This window comes from Pterocles gutturalis, unplaced genomic scaffold (assembly GCF_000699245.1).
Source record: "Pterocles gutturalis isolate BGI_N339 unplaced genomic scaffold, ASM69924v1 scaffold11751, whole genome shotgun sequence".
Lineage (NCBI taxonomy): Eukaryota > Metazoa > Chordata > Aves > Pterocliformes > Pteroclidae > Pterocles > Pterocles gutturalis.
The window spans coordinates 28442-45839 of record NW_010105561.1 but is presented as its reverse complement, the minus strand read 5'-3'; the positions used below and the strand labels follow the sequence as shown (position 1 = coordinate 45839).

The 17398-nt window shown below is 43.1% G+C and overlaps 1 protein-coding gene across 1 annotated transcript in view; it reads right to left on the bottom strand.

The window, feature by feature from the left end:
* The window catches only part of LOC104471933 (calpain-5-like), a 48370-nt gene that overhangs the window by 12624 nt on the left and 18348 nt on the right, over window positions 1-17398 (bottom strand). Inside the window, exons 2-7 of the mRNA XM_010087447.1 lie at window positions 9776-9907; window positions 9094-9302; window positions 8515-8707; window positions 4691-4884; window positions 2911-2988; window positions 1482-1677 (exon numbers count right to left, since the gene is read on the bottom strand). Coding sequence (XP_010085749.1) covers window positions 1482-1677; window positions 2911-2988; window positions 4691-4884; window positions 8515-8707; window positions 9094-9302; window positions 9776-9907 — 1002 coding nt within the window. The remainder of the gene's footprint in view (window positions 1-1481; window positions 1678-2910; window positions 2989-4690; window positions 4885-8514; window positions 8708-9093; window positions 9303-9775; window positions 9908-17398) is intronic.

Sequence of the window (17398 nt, the reverse complement as noted above, 5' to 3'; positions counted from 1 at the left end):
GTGCTGTGTTACCTTGTCAGATAGCCTGGAGAGTTCCAGGGCAAACGGAGGTGTGGAGGGGGAACTGAGAGAGTGCAGGAGAGCTCTCCTGCTCTGATGAGAGGTAGGCAACAATCTTTGCTCTGATGAGAGCTCAGCTGTCCTAACGGGTAACAAACTGGAAATCAGCAGGTGGCTGTAGGCACACACTTGTCTTAAATTTCCTATTTTAAAGGGACTGGGAGTGTCACAATCCCTCTGCGTACAGATAAACTTCACAGGAGGCCTCAGTGTCAGGCATTTCATTCAGGGAGAACAGGCAGAGATTATCTCTAGACTATGGTAGTATGTGCCACAGTAATTTATAACGGCCCTAGGCTAACATAAATGTGTTCCAGTGCTGCTATTAAGAGCCTTTTAATCAACTAGCCTAGAGATAAAACTGGAATAAAAAGAACTTCCTTGCATCAGGCACTGCAGTCAACCGTAACATGTATATTTTGTTCTCTGTGGCAGCTAAACACTCACAAATGAGAGCCAGACAAGCACTTGGAATACGTCCAGAATCATACACGGGAATATCTGAATACAGTCGCCCTCTGGAAATGAGGCACCGAAGGAAGACAGAGCAGTGAAGAACTGCTTCTTCATCTGCACCTATATGACAGGATGCGCTGGGAGTTTGAGATTCACTGCTAGTCTGAACAGCAAAGGCTGCGCTTCTCCAATATCCTGCTATGAAAACGGAGGAGCGCGGACAGAAACCTCCCATACAAGTGCAGAGAAGCAGACACAAGAACATCTTCAATTAATCTAAAGTATGTAGTGAATTACAAAAGAACAGAAAGGTCAATTTTCAAAATAATAAGTAAAGCAGCAGGTTCCCAGATCTCATCGACTGTAACGGAAGTTTTATGCCTGAATTTGCATGTGCTGGGATGAAAACATGCAACACCGAGAAGGGCAGGAAGGTGAGAAATGGAGTAAGAAGGGATGAACAGATAACCTGAAAAGCTGGAAAGCTACCAGGTAGGATTAGACAAGGAGAATTCTGTAGTGCTGATGAGAGGGTGGGCTTGGGGAAGAGACTAGATACTTTCAGAATCTTAGATAAATGCAAAGGGATGCTAACTAAATACAGAGGACCGAATCCTCGGGCTGTTTAAGGCTGTTAAGTGAATGGAGTTCTGTCAGTAGAAAATCAGACTTGCTGCCTTTCTACAACTGGGAAACTGAAAGAAGTCCAGGCAGGACTTCACTAATCCTGGTGTGTCTGACTCATCAGCCTCAAACATGATCAGTCCTAAACAAATATCTGAACTCTTCTGAGAGGTTTCACAGAAATCCCTGAAACATGCAGCGAAGCAGCATACTGCCAGAGGACAAACACTGGCACTGAGATTTCTGTCAAGCAGTCACCGCCAACTCCTAAACAGGGTGGACACTTCAGAAGCCCTAGCTAAATAACCCTTCAATACCTCACAAAACACAGGGATTCCCACCTGGGGATTCTGAAGGAAGGTCTCTCTGTTATCAAAGCATCCCCCGGAGCGATTTAGCAGGGGCTCTGAATTCTTTGCCCAAGCCCCATGCATCATTTTCTTCTCCCAGGTCTTGTGGATACTGAAGTAGGAGGTGTTCACAATCCGGCAGATGTCCACATCAGTGAAATTCTTACACCAGTCCTCAAACGTCATCCTGTTCCATGGGACACCAGGAAAGTCTTGGTTTATTGAAAAATAAACAGTGATACTCACGCAAAGAGCCAAAATAACACACAAAATCTTCCAGTAATTTAAGAGGAGGCATTGCTCAGCTGTCCAGAGGACAAACTGATTCACTGGGAAACTCTCCATGTGGAAACACTTGTGAAGCCACAATTACACTATCTTAGAAATAAATTTAGAGAAATACAACCTCAGTGTGTTTGGTCAGCTCTGGATTTGTTTAGTTGCAGCACTTCAGCCTAAAGGATAGGTTGCATCTACCAGGCTGGATTTGGTAACAGATATTTTGCAAATGCAAAAGAGATTACCTGCATCCAAAGCACCATCTGCTCCTCATTATTACAGTCCTTATTGTTACATCTGTCCCTGAGCGGGACTCAAACCTCTGTGCTCTGGACATCGCTTTTTTTTAGCACCATCTCAATGCTACAACTTGTGCCTGATAAAGTAACAGACGGGATTGCTGAGCAGTTAAAAAAATTTCACCTCCTGTAACAGCTTGGTATCTCTGAACTACCGTCATGTCCCGGCTTATTAATGGTCCAGAACCAAACCCTACAGCTGGTTTCCAGTTGCAACTTCTGACAAAGCCAAGCAAACAGAAGACTTTTCATACAGAGCCCTCCCAGCACACTTGACGCAATATTGATGATCTGCTGAAGAAGTTGCTGGGCTGCCTTGGTGTATCTAAGCTCTAAGCAGAGTCAAAATGTTTAGAGCTCCTAGAGATTCTGTAGAGAATTAACACTTCCTCTTGCCCATGCCGGAGAACACTGTCAAATACCAAAATTCATTGGCTGCAATTGTATTTACAGATACCTCAGCCATGGCTGACCTAGAAATCCTACAGATAAGCACAGTAGTCGGTAAACAGGATTGACAGTGTGTTCAATATTTGGCATTCTGTCATGTAAACCAGCACGTGTTGTCTTGGATTCTGAGTGAATGTCCTAAATATAGATAACAGATTTTGAGGGTGCTTGAAACTTATTTTTACTAAGAGCTACTAATTTTGTTCTAATAGTTTTTAATCTGTTTTTTTCAGTTCTCTGTCATCTCTTGAGAGTTTAAAAGAAACAGACCTTGTGCCAGGACTGGATAATCTTATCCATTTGGGGAAGTTGTTTTCAAAGCTGTTAAATGGCAGAATTAATGACAATTACTCCATGTAGCCAGTATCTCCAAACCCTTCACTCCCACTCACCAGAACTCTCCATCATTCTCAAGAGTGAGTCCCAAGCTCTTACGTTCCGAATTGCTGACTTTCTTCCACTCCTCAGAACTAAAAGGAAAGGGGGAAGAAAAAAAAAAAAGGAGGAAAATAGAACAACAAAAGATGATAAATAACTTAAATACTCCCACCTGAAAAAAAAAATTGGAAGTAAAATTGTCTCATGGTCCCTTGCTATAAAGGTAATATTAGAGTACTGAAAGGACCGATGATATTCAGGAAGGAAGTGTGGGGCTTACAGAAGAAGTTTTAAAACATTAACTACTAAAAAAGAGAGATGAATGTGAAATTGGCACAAGTAGAGCAGAACCTTATTGATTTCCTTTGCCACACCCTCCCTTAGGACACCTAAATAGCTGGTTTGGAAGGTCATATGAGATTGACTCCATTCCCCAAAGGCCGTGGTTTTCCTCTTCAGGACCTTATTGAAGACTTCACTTAGAGCAGAGTATTCTCTTTGTCTTTCAGTCTCCTTAAATGAGGTGTGAGGTCTGAGATTTCCCCAGAGAGCCTTTGAGAAGAAACTGCTGCAGCATGAGCCTGGTGTCCAGCTTCCAGAGCAACACTACACTGCACAGACACTTCTTTCCCGCATTAGCGTGTAACTTACGTGCTCTGCATTGCTCCCTGGAGGAACCTGCCTCTTTCTACTGACTGCAAGGGAGCGCAGGATCCTAAATGCAAGCAGCCTGATGCTTACATCAGACAACATAATGAAAGACACCACGAGCCCCTTCCCTAATGTCTTACATTGGACAAGCAGAGCCACAATTCCTTTGCAAAAGTACTTAGAGGATAAAGTTGAAGGTGGTTGGCAGGAAGGAAAGGAGGTTGCTTGCCATAAGAGACATTTTTTTAACTTATTTGGAAATTCTCAATTTAATTCTCTTAGGCCAAAAACCATGGGCCAAGCTCAGAGTCCTCAGTGCCTCCACTGGAGTGAGCAGCAGCTGGGCCAAGACATGGGCTAGCGGAGAACGATAAGGGTTTAAGTTAAACAAGGCACACTAGATCGTCTGTGCATTCTTTGTATTTCACTTGAACCAAACTCTTTGGAAGGAATAAATTTTTGCCAGCTAAAGTAAGGAAGATAAGAATTTAATATGGTGTTGTTAAGAACATTGCATTATTAAATGCTAACAGTAGCTGGTAAGCACAGTGTTGAACTGAAACATCCTAGCTAAATGTTTTTCAAGTGCAAATTGCCAGTGATGGAATACGTCCCCTCCAGCAATCATGTCTGTCTCTGTAGGGGTGCCTGCTAAGCTCATGGCCCACATTAAAATTAATTAGAAAATAATTCAAGAAATCACAAATGTGTCAATTTTACAGCATTTTTCAACAGTCACTTAAATTATCTTAGAATAGAAGATTCATACCATCCATCCCCAGCAGCTAGCAATTACGGATGAGAAACTGAGTCACAGACAAACTCAGTGGTGAAGCTGGGAAAAAACCTCATGTTCTTCACTCATCACCTTAATTGTAGGCTATTTTTCTACTCATGCTCTGGTGTGCTAGAACAATGATGTATGCAGTAAACTGAGGTCCAGGAGGCCATAACCTCCTGGCTCCCCCAGGATGTGTTCATTTGCTCAGAGAATGCTAAATTTGGGAAGAGATGGCACAAGGGTTCAGCCATCACTGAGTATTGCAGACTGATGTTGTGATTCACCATGTTTAACCATGCATCTAACATCCAGCGGCTCTAATCACAGTTTCATTCCTTTGATACTGGATTTGCACCACTTACTTGTCGCTCCAGGCACCGTTCCACTCTCTTTTTCCCCAGGGATTCCTCAGCCTGATCATAAACAGCTTTTCTGCCTTAAAAGAGAATATGAGCCTTTCTCCAAGGCGCAGCTTCCGAATTGCAGTCACTGAGTAGGCATGACCGATGATGAGACCTGTCTCTGTCTCCACTTCGTTGGCTCTGCCAGAGGAAGCCTTTTGTACCAAGAATGATAAAAAAAAAGAACTCACATAATTGAGGGCACGCGACAGCTACGTGCTCAAGGGGCAGGACGGGGAAGGCTTGTTCTGTTTCACAGAGCTACACGTTCCCTTCCCGAGTGATTTGACAATGCAGGAACACAACAGCACGGGGGCTAAAAACTAGCTGCTTGCTAGTCTGGGCTTTGGCATGATAGCGTCAGACAAGTCCCAGAAGACAGAAGCCCAGAGCACGGGAGAATACTGCCTGCTACAGCCATTCTGTTTACAGAGGTAAATGGGCTGACGGACAACCTTTATCAGCCCTTCCAACATCTTGTCTTCTTTACCAAACGGCTTTTGTGGATACTGATGACCGTGCTGAGACAGAGCACCGTCTGGTGCTGTCCTCAGCTGGACACTGTAGGGCCTGAGGATTTAGCTGGGGAGTCCAACGCCTGTTTCTGTGTTGGGGTAAATTTGATACTGGCAGCGGGTAAAAAGAGAGGGTACAGGCAAGAAAACTTTGTTTGTCAAGCTTGTCCTGTGCCTCACTCGTGACCTGGCAGGCCTTCCTTACGTGGCAACGGGCAGACCTGCAGGCTTTCTTAGGAACTGGGTGTGCTCCCCATAGACTTCACAGCCCCGTTTCCAGCAGTGACCAGGCAGTAACTGTCCTGCTGGATGACCTAGGCCTGAGCAGATGCTGATCTAAGGATACATAAACATTGTCAAACTCTGAAAAAGACCACAGTTTCACTTAATGCATCCAGATCAAAATCTTCTAAATACATCTATAACCAGAAAAGCAGTATCATATAAAGATGCTGGAGCTGCCTTGAACGACTGCCCTTTACAAAGCCAGGACAACACTGCTGCTGCAAAACACACAGGAGGCAGGACAGTGGAAAAAGCCAAGCTGTGGCAGGGCTATAGCCCTTCTTCTGAGCCAGAAACAATCCAAATGGTCATGCCTCTGGATTCATCACACCCTCGCTGGAGCCAGCATGGGCATCTTTGCGCTGAGCCATATCCAGAGTCTCCCTCACCTATACGGAGCTGTAACCCATGGGGGTCTGAGACACTCACTCCCTTGGATCAGTGCAGATCTCTGTGTGTAAATCTGTAATAACCTAATTAAGAGCTCAATAATCATTCCAGCCTTTGTTCTGGTGCAGAGAGATGGATTTATTAGAGTTATGAAATGTACGTAGGACTTTCTCAGATATTTTTATGCATTTCAAAATTTCTCTGGTCTGAACAGACAGGGTCTCCTAAGGCAGGTGCTGCACCGACACAAGTGTTCAGTCCCCAGAGATAAGAAATCAGGGGAAAAAAAAAAAGGAAAAGAAAATTATACATCAAATTGGAACTGACAGATGGTTTGGCAACCGTGAGACTCTCGCCAAGACCTCTTTGCCTTTCACCGACAACCGCTCCTAAAGAATCACCTCGTGTTACACCAAGACTGGCTGACATTTCCAATGGGCTTGGGCTTTCTCCAAGGTAACACTTCCACTTGTGTTTTTCACAACTAAAAGCAAACAAGAGTCCTTGACAGCACGGGAGTCTGTAACCTCTCTTGCTGCCTTTGTTATCCCCCAGGCTTTTCTTAACTGCTGGGCTGCCTTCGCCACCTCATTCTGAAGGCATTTATTTATTTAAGATATTTAAACATCTACTGTCTGTTCAAATTTCTAAATGGTGAAGCTCAAGGCTATTTTGTTACCCAAGGAAAATGATGACATGTTTGTAAGTCAGCAATGAAGCTACTTGAGGATTAAATATTCTATACCTAGCAAGCTTCATTGTGTGGATAATACATCTATCCAAAAGTGACAAATGCAGATGCCAAACCAACAGGAACAGCCCCTGTGTAATCAATTTTTAGCATCTCCATTTTATTTGACGGGCAGAAATATAATACCAGGAAGAAGTGAAGGCATTGCAACTGTCTAATTAATTACTTTAAAAAATACAACTCCTGTAATTAACCTATCTCCTCAACAGATCCACGTTAAGAAACTGAGCTGTCTTGGCATCTGGGAGCAACCCATCATCCCAGAGACAATGTTTATGGCAACAATTCACACCAGGAAGTCTGGTCTGCTAGCCTGGGCTGAGCCAAGCAGATGGAATTCTTCCTAAATAAAAATTCAGACCTTGTGAAAAAGGTAAACCAAACAACAAAGACTGAAGAATTTGTTTCTGAGCTGTTGCCTGGTGTTGCTGAGTTCTCAGGTGCAAATTAATCTCTGAGAAGGTACCATGTGTTCCTCTTTGGTACCATGGCACTGGTGCAGGGCAGTGCATAGCCAGGGCCAGCTGAACAGAGAATGTTCTCAGGCATCGCCAAACATGGCTGATTTTCTGTTGTTTGAGACAACTGCACAGTTATTGTGACACTCACAAGAATTTCTGAATGAACCAACACTTGGAGGTCCACCAGTTTACCCTAGATTTAGCACTTACAGGACAGGTATGAAATAGTTAAGTGCTAGAATAATATGATCTTTATTTCACAGACGTGGAAATTAAAGCAAAGCTTTAAGTGATTTAACTAAGTCCACATATGATTAGCCTTAGCTAAGGTCTTAAATTGGAAGCAGAAGGCATGGGAGTAAGATGCTGAAGTGCACCTATATGCCAACCCTGCAACTTCTAGAGAATGATCCATTACCTGCAGGCTGCACTTTAAAAATCATTTAAAAGCAATCTTTTAGGAAATATTCAGGTGCCATGGCAGTTTGTTAGCCCTCCACGTGCAGTAACAGCCTCAGACAAGGTGAGAATTTCAGGGCTACCCAGTCATCACCTGGCATTGCAGATGTTGATCAAGGCGAGTTAAGCTGCGTTGTCACTGGTTTCTCTCCTATGGCAAGGGGCTGTGCAAGGCCCTTGTCTGTCTGGGGTTTTGAAGCTTATATCACCTTTTGGGAGCTGCTACTCTTCCACCTCCTAACACCTCAAGTGAACGGGGAGAGGTAAAGCTTCCACAGAAGCAACCCTGTATCACCCTTGGGGATGCCATCCCCTCTCTGCCTGGGGAAACCACAGGGTCACAGCCTCCTAACGCAGGCATCTGAGGTGCCTCACATCAGCCAGCGCAGGCAAGTTTTGCTCATTTATTCTAATGGGGAGTCTTACTAACAAACAGTACGACCTGAATAACCAAGCGAGCTGAGCCGTTCAGCCCAGCTCCAGTGTTACACTGACCAGAGGACTGCATCATCACAACCAAAGTCAGGAAGCCTCAGCAGCTCAGTGCCAGCAGAACTGGTTTCCATAAACAGATTTCCCCAAGAAATAAATAAATTAAACACTGCCATCTGGCCTGTAATTTAGGGCATTCTAGGTGGATTAACCTTGGGTCAATACACAACTGTGACCATTCAGAGAGAATAGCATTTTAGATCCACAGTGAAGTGGCAACACAAATGGCTTTGCGGTTTTGCTATTGTATTCACTGGCTCATGGAGTTGTACTTGGCTGACAGCACTGCCAACTTGCTAGCTTTTTCCATACGAAGTTTTTCCAAAGCATACAAATTAAGGACACGCTCAATGTACTTATACTAATAATGGTATTTTTTCCAGATTTTTTTTCATTGAAATTGACTTTTAAAATCCAGCTCTCTATACGTACCGTAATGGAGCAGCTGATCAATCCACCTCTTTTATGCACTTTCAGCAAGTCTTCGAATAGCTTCATCTGCTCAGAAATAATCTCACCGTACTTGCCCTGTACCAAATCAATAGATTCTGCCACTGCTCCAGTGAAATCCACAATTGCATCTGCAGCGCTGCCTCCATCTAGGGCCTCGTAAGATCCAGCCAGCCTGGAGTGACACAGAACATTCTCAGTCACCAAGTGGCTATTAGAAATGCTCTAATTTGGCTTGAATGTAGGTAATATATTTGTGTCTCATGAAGGAAAAAACAGAACAAACCAAACCAGCAGATTGCAGATAAACCTTTGCTGGGTTTCTAGGAAAGGAGTGTAATAATCCTTCAGGCTTTGGGCTGCTGAAGTAGAGTGCATTGCACTCTTTTACGATTCACCTCCTCCATGCAGATTAAAGGAGGAGTTTTCAATCTTTTTTAGGTTCTCTAATAGCAGCAAACCTTAAACCTATGGAAAGTATGATAGAGCTGAAAGACAAAACAATCAGATGGATAGAAGGGACAGCACTGAGGACTAAAAGGACAATGAACTAGCTCGTACTTTGCATAAGCTTTCTCCAGTAATGCGCTCCAGAATTCATTTTTCACATTGGAATGGCAGTAGATCAACTTCCCATCCATTGTTGGCAGCAGATCATCAATAACCACCTCTGTCCATTCTCCAAAGCACCAGAAACGGAAACGGAAAATCCCAGCATATTTCTCTGGGTTTTTAGGGTCCCATTCTTGTTCGTTAAAGTCTGGAATCACCTGAGAAACCATGCAAGGGAAAGTTCACCAAATGCGCTGTGTTCAGATTTATTCAGAGGGCAGTCTGCCCTGGAGCATGCACTAGGCTGGTATTCAGCTTCATGAGCAATTGACCTTAAATAGATGAAGCAGTGAAAAAGAGGGTGAATTTGATACAAAGTCAAATATAGTCCCACTTCAAAGAATCATTCAGGAAAGTAAAACTCAAACTGATCTGCAGAGAAAGACAAACAGAACCTATTGCACTCTCTGGCTTTGCTATGTATTTTCTTTGGTACTCAAGGGGACCGTGGCGTGTGGAGGTCTCATAAAATGAAAAATGAACTTCTAAAGAAAGGGAAGATTTGATTGCACAAAAATCCACCATTCCTCAGAGGCACATTAGTCCTAGAGGGAAAACACTGGCTGACAGGCAGGGAAACAGCCAAGGTTTATCAGCTTTATTTCATGCACCAAGCACACTGATCCCCTACCTGCTGCCAGAGGGTGTCCCTCAGCGCCAAGCAGGAGCACGCAGCCACAAACCAGCAGTTCCCCAGGGTGCCTTGGTGCAAGTCGTGGGAGCTGATTCCATTCACAAACAGGTGGGGGTCTTCACAGAGCTCCTAACAAAGCAAAGCAGAGATTAGTGGAGAATCCACTCCAGAACTGATCACAGCATCCTTCCAGCTATTCCTCTCCACACTTGTTCTGCATCCCATTCCCCCTGAAGTGTGGAGTTCCTGTACCAGGAAGTTCAAAAGCCCTCTGGCACTGAGTATATTTGAAAGTCAGGGTATATGGAATTATTTACGTTCTTACAAGTAGATTGTGTTGCCTTATCTAAACACCATGATTTGTCTTTTTTTTTTTTTTTTTTTTTTTTTACAGAGTTCCTAGTTCTGCCCTCAGCTGAAGGTGATCTTTGAGGACTGGAATTAATTCAACATTGTAAGACTTATTTAGTATTGGGACAGTTAATGAACTGAAAGTAAATGAAAGGAGGAGGATGAAGCATTACAGGGAAAGGCGCTGAAAGGAGCACCTCTAGGTATCACCGAACACAGGAACGCCACAGGGCTCCATTTGCAGCAGTACTGTGTTTGTTACCAAGAAATCCTTGGGAGACTGCGTTCTCCTGAAGGGACACATATGTGACCTCGCAGTCCCAGAGAGAACCTCCCAAGCAACACTTCAGGAAACAGGTAATCTGACTGTACAATTGTTATGGAACCTGCTGGTTTCAACCCAGCGATTGCTCGTGATGCTCTCGAGTGAATCACTGCTTCTCCTGACTGGTCGAGAGTATGGAAGAGCAGACAGCAGTAAGAAATTCTGCTCTTTCACAGTGTAAGAATAACCCTAAATTTCAACACTGTGGGAAGGAAATGATCTTACATCCAGGCATTAGAAATGCAGGATGAATAACCCCCTCTCACCTCAAAGCAGCATGAGACTCCAAATTTACTGCAGACGTTCCTATCAGCAGCAGAATAAGCTGTCCTCCTTACCTCGTGGATTCTCACTGCCCTTTGATAGTTATAGATGACGAACCCCAAATACCAAGATGGCAATGCAAGCCTGGCTACACACCACAGGCATGTCAAAACCTCTGAGTCTTCCCTTTGATGGGACTGTGACAAATCAGTGCCAGCTGAACTTGTTTTCAGAGCAAAGAACCACCTCGGTGCCGAGCTGAAGCCTGTTCTCCTGGGCTGATTTAGCAGATGGCAGCCTCAAGTCAGCTCACGGTACGTAATGCACAGAGCTGCTGCTGTTTTCTTTAAGAAAATTAAATTTTTGTCATGAGATTTTTCTCATTCAGTAACAATTGGTAGAAATTTTACATGCCTCTTGGGAAACAAGTGGCTGATCACTATATGACACTGTTCTTCTGACAGTATTTCTTACACGTGTCTTCACTTAGAGAAATTTCACAGCTTATTAGCAGACTTTAATAAAATTCTGAATAACCAAATGGTGCCTATGAGGAAAACGGACCATGTACGAGATACTCATCTGCATCATGAACAGATTCATTCGCTCTGCCTGGATGCTCTGGTACGGAACGGTAACAGGAGCCTCAGGCTAGCACTGCAGCTGATGCCAACCAACCAGTTGCCTGGTCAAGGGGTTGACATCAGTTGACTACTTGGCCTTGACGGTGGTAGCACACATTCCAAACCCAGCTTGGGTAGACTCAGGTTTCATATCCCATTTCCGTGCATTTCTGTCAGTAATAATTTCCAGTTTGTTTTTCCCTTCGAAATGTTATTTTGTTAGCATAATAAACAAGGGATAAATTGAGCCTTCAGGGTTAAAATTGTCCAAACTTTTCTGGCACTAGAAAAAGCCAAAACTTTAATTGGCTTTGAAAGGAATTAAGTACTACTGTGTTTTACAAATACCTTCTCTTATTTGTTTTGTTTTGCTAAAAATAACCACATTAAACTGTAATTTTTTAATTGAAGTTTATCTCGCATCTCACATAGTCCTCGGAGAAAAAGCAGAGAGCAGCAAGTGTCAACTGCCAAACATATGGATGAGATTAGCATTTGCTGACCACTGGGGTCCAAAGCAAACATGGAACATCAGAACTTAGAAGCATCACCTCCCTGTTTCCACCACAGTCACTAAATTCTTCAGGATCCTGCTTGGTAAACCATTTCTTATTAAACTGTCTAGGGCCCCTGGACTTCCGAGACTAAAGAACAGTGCAACAAAATGACACTAGCTCTGTTTCTCTTGTAATTGACAAGAAGCTATGAAATGGTTTGTACATTGCTCTGTCATGCTTCCCTTAAAAAAAAAAAGTAAAAGAGATAACTGATTAACTACATGCATTAACTTCAGGTTGCTGTGGCTGCTTTAAATTTTACGGTAATTTAGCTCAAGGAAAAAATTCCCCTTAGCTCTGAAGATGCATCTCTTGGCATAAGTATTACCAATATCCTTGAACTAAAAAATATGCAATATTGGCTACAAATAGGGAGAAAGACATTCAAAGGGTTAATTAATTTCCTATGTGTCTTCGCAGACATTAACTGAACCTGGACTGTAAAACATTATGAGAGATCTCTGATGTCTAAGAAAAGGGAAAGATTATTTTTTAACGGATTAGGGTCAGTCAACGGGCTGAGATGGAAAAACAGGGATTCAGGGAAAGGGAAGGAGAAAAAAAGTGATAATGCATCTGAGATTTTCAAAGCATTCAGTAGCACTTAGAGCTTACTTTCTCCAACACCCTTTAAAGAACCCAGCCCTAACATAAAAGAGAATCTACCTTTGCTTGCACACAGGACGTACAGAGACAGGCACCTTCCTTGATTCTGTCACTGATCTACTCAAGCCCAGTGCACCATTCCCTTCAATTTTTTGAAAGCAGTTTGAATTATGCCAGAGCTGAAAATTCTTTCCATTTTCTTCTCTTCTCCTGTCCTCATATCATACTGAGTCAACTCCTGTAGAGTGAGGTAGGGAAGCAAGGGGAAAGGCAATGCCTTCTGAACACGGATGCAAAAATTCAGCTTTGGCTCCAGCTATGACCCAACCTCATCTACAGAAGGTAGCAAAGACAGCACTTCTGTCGAGGTTGTGTAGCTGAAGAGGTAGAAGAGATTGTCTATCCCATAATAAATCCCAGCTGTGCTGGCATGTTTATAGAAACCCTCTCCAGATCAGGCTGCTTGCCAAGGCTGCAATTGAATAAAAAAAAGAAAAATAACCGAGTCCAACTGTGCTAGATACTTCAATGCATGCAAAAAGCCTTTTGCAACCTTGTTATGCCCCCCCCCAAAAAAAAAAAGTGAAAAAAAGAGAAGCCTTAAGTTACAATCATGCTCTGTGGTCCAGCTCTAGCCCCTCAGAGCAACCTCCACCAAAAGAAAAGCAGGGTCAGAAACACCCCTGACTGAAGCAGCCCTGCTGAGATCTGGGAGGGACTTTCTCTCCTCGCTGTCATGCCATGGAAATCAACGAAAGGAAGATTCAGCCCTCGGGTTTCTGTCTGGACACCCTGAGCTCAGGAGGTGTAATTCCTCTCTAAACTTCATGCCCATTGTCCAGCGACAGCAGTTCCTGACAGCAAGATCCAGCCCAATGCTGCTTAAAAAAGAAACCCAACGGCACATACGCAAGGGGAAGAGTATGCCTGTTTGCTCCAGCCTTGTGTAAAAGAAAACTCCGTTATCTGGAGATTGAGAAATGCTTTCCCCCCCCCTCCTCGCTCTCCAATAAATCCTGTTACAAAACCAAATGCATCCCAGACATTTTTATGGTGTTCTTTTTTCCCATTCTCAGTTTGGGGCTAGTGGTGACTAATCCTCAGTGAAGGCCATGGGACACGAGTATTCAGGAGGATCTGAATCAATGTTTTGGAAGGAAAAAAAACCCAAACATTGGGCAACATGGTGTGTATCTTGGCTGCCTCTAGATTTCACCTGACCCTTGGAGCGCTAGAGCTGCTCTCATCCGGAATGCTGACAGTTGCTGTAGAAATGATGTGCCGTAGGGCTGACCTTTTCCTGAACCTCAGTAAAAAAGTGTTTACTGAAGCTCTGAGAGTCCTCTGCCGCTTCATTCCAGAAATCACTCAAGACTACGATGAAGGACTTTCAGTTCTCCCAGGATCCTCCTAGAAGTACCTCACACCATCCCTTGCTGCCCTTGGTTTGTGATGCTTTAGATCAGCGTTCCACAGAACTGCAGCAGATTCGTAATACTTTGTGTTTAGAGAAAAACTGCCCTGTTTGAGGATAACATTTTTTTTCTCAGTGAATTTACCGGGCAAAAACCTTTGTCTCCTGCCTTCTTCCCTTCGTACCTATCCCCTTCTCTAAATTCACTGCTGCAATCGGTGTTACTTTTCCTCACGAGCAGCAATCAGAGGTTCTTAGGTTCCAGTTCTTAGGACTGGATTCACCTCAGGGGACAGTCACATTCTCCGAACTCCCCTGTAAGCAGAACACAAGTGCTTTCAAAGGGCAATTAACTGTCATTACCTTGTCACCCCTCTCGTAGTGCGGTAACACTGGAGAGAGGCCCATCTCTCTGTTGATCATATAAATCAAGGTAATAGTTGAAAATAGATCTGTAGCTTTTAAGCAGTTGCTCCACAAAATGTTACCATTGTGTCTTTGATGTGGATCTCATCAAATAAACCCAGTAATACATGTCACGAGAGCAGGCCCAGCTAGTTAAAGGAAATGCATCCAAAGGAGCACGGGTTAAAACCTAGAATATAACTATTTCAGAGGTTCTTTTATCTGAAATTTTTAAAAAGTAGGTACTGGTGATCTGAAGTTAAAATCTCACAAAGTTTATTGTTGGTTTAATGAACACAGATGCTGAGCAGCCTGAAATCACTTTTGGTCGGCTATTGTTGCCACCTTTCCTAGACCATCTCGTTTCTTCCACATCTCATTCATTGGCAATTCCAGCCTCTATGGAACTTCATTCTCTGCTATTCCAAAGCTACTCCAAGTGTGATATAATTTGTGGAGAATAATTTAATAAAAGCATCATTTTAATCAGCTAAAAATTTATATATTCAGATTTCTTGAAAAAATTGTTTTTCATCAGAAAAGACAACATTTCTGGGCCACTAACCCAAAGTTTTCTTGTAAAATGCTTTTACAAGAATTTACTGTGATTTTGAGATGGAGATGCTCCCTGAAAAACAGATAGAAATATTATTTTATAGTAGATATATTATTTGAGGCTAGACGATATTCACAACTTTCTACTGTGAACGCAGACATCAAAAGAGCTGTTGTTGCATGACCTGCCCACCATCAGGAATAAGGACATTACAAATCTGTTCCTTAGTATTTAATAAAATCAATCATAAATGAGTTCAAACTCATTATTAGAGATTAGAATGTGTATGACAGCAAGGGGACACACAGCATATGGGGAAGGGCCCCAGACAAGTCAGACCCATCGCACATGAGCTATGCAGTCAGTCTGCACATGTGCCATAACTGTTTATTTGGGAGAGCTCCTTAGCACGCTGTAACTGCCCCAAATGGGCTGCCAGCAGTCCAGGGATCTCAGACCAATTGGCCTTTTTATCCAGTGGAAAGGAAAGAAATTGAGGGCATTCTCAAGAAAACCTAAATCTGAGAAACAGGTGGCATAAGCAAGCCTAGCTCTATTTCTGCAAAGAGCAACCTACCAAAGCAGTGGAAATGTCTCTGTATTAAATGCAAGTAACAGAAATATGTCCAAGTTTAAAGAGTCAGTTTAGAGCAACTCCCCGACATCACTTCCAGGCACACACCAATGTGGCTGAGGTCAGACACGGGCTGTAAGTCCACTCACGGTTCATCAGGCTAAAAGACCACCCACCACTTAGCTGTGTTTTTTCACTTCTTCCTCAAAACATGTTTTTCAATCAAGTTCTTGAACTAGTTTCCTAAGATGGGAAATAAAAACAATAAGAAAAGGAGGTTGGAAAACGTCACACAGTTTTTCACAACACTGAAATATTCAGCACTGGGCCAGTGTGGAATGAACAATTCCCAGGTCTGTACGCCTGACTGTTCATCTCTGGCTGGGGAGGCAGCTATTTGCTTTGCCTGACAATAAGCATCATTTTGGCTCAGCGGCCGTGACCTTTCTAGGCTTGTCCAGTTTGACCTTATGCCGTACCTCAAGGGGCTGGTAACTGATGCAGACTGAATTTTTCATCACTGCCTTTTATGAGGAATGGAATATGCTGTTTACAAAAGAGTATTAGGTAGATTTCAGCAAAGTCACCTTTTTTGTTATTACATTGGGCATTGCGTGGCAAAACAGTCAGGTCATCTAAGAAACACTATCTGGAGGGAAAATTCAGATCAAGCTGGACGTGGTTTGTTTTACTTGAAAGGAGATACTGCTTCCTTGTCCAGTGGCAATACACAGATTTTAAAGGTTAAAAAGTTAGTCTAAACCACAACATTAAAGAGTCTGTCCTCTTTAGCAACAAGTTCCTCCTTTCCCCATCCCTTTTCCAGGAGATTCCAGTATCTACTAATTGTGGGATTTATCTCAGACACTCTCTTGAAGATAGAAATCCTTCATCCTCTTCCCCCAGTCTCCTCATCTTCTTCAGACAGCGCCTTGAGGTGATGTCCCGCACTTATTTGCTTAAAGGAAAAAAAAAAATTATGCCTGGGATAACAGTGCAGGGAATAGCCATTGTAACCTCCCAGACACACTTTTGGAATTGGGATACATGCCACACCATTCTGGACTAGATGGTTGCTTCATAACATAAACAGAGGAACTGTAAACTTGTATATAAAATCCTGATCATAAGACACAAGCTTCTTAAACTATTAGATTACTTGAAATATATAAAAGTCTGGATTTTGAAATTATTTTTTTAATAGATATTTTGTACTGGGCAGCACAACCCAACTTTTCTGAGCCTACGTAAGTCAGAGTCAATGGAGTCTCTCGGTTCCAACATGACATGGATCTGACCCTTAAATTCTAGCCTGGACATCCTTTCTTGCAAAGACCAGCCTAAGATCATGTAAAACAGAGTGTTTGCCCTCTAGTAACACAGAGATCCGCCCAGCACCTTGCAGAGAACCATAGTGCTTTCACACCTTCAGAACTCCATCAGATCACTCATCTACAAGCTCTAGATAAAAGCCTTTCCGTCAGGCTATTCCCTGAGCCTTCTGGTGTAGCGCATTCCTTCCCTTCCCTGCCCAGAATGGGTGTGAGCGGCAGCTAGAGTGACACCAGCGCCTAGTGCTGTCCAGGCACCAGCAAAGGTCAGGGCAGCGAAGGGTTATGAAGTGAAGATAAACCCCAGCGCCCATTAGAGCGGTCAGAAAGGTCACCAGCGTTGGCAACTGCAGCCAAAGGGAGTCATACAGAAAATGTTGCTAAGGAACAAAACAAATAGAACAGTGGAGGAAAGAACCCAAAATATGTGATGCCAGTTTGACAGTCTGAACAACCAACAACCTTCTCGTTTTAAGGAATCTCATTGCTTGCATAAAAGTTCAAAATCTGAGCTACAGAAAATGTTGCATCAAAAATGACGCAGTACATTCGTTTTACTTCTGAATACTAAAAGCACTTTTATGACTCAGCCAAACCAGCAGATCATGTCTCAT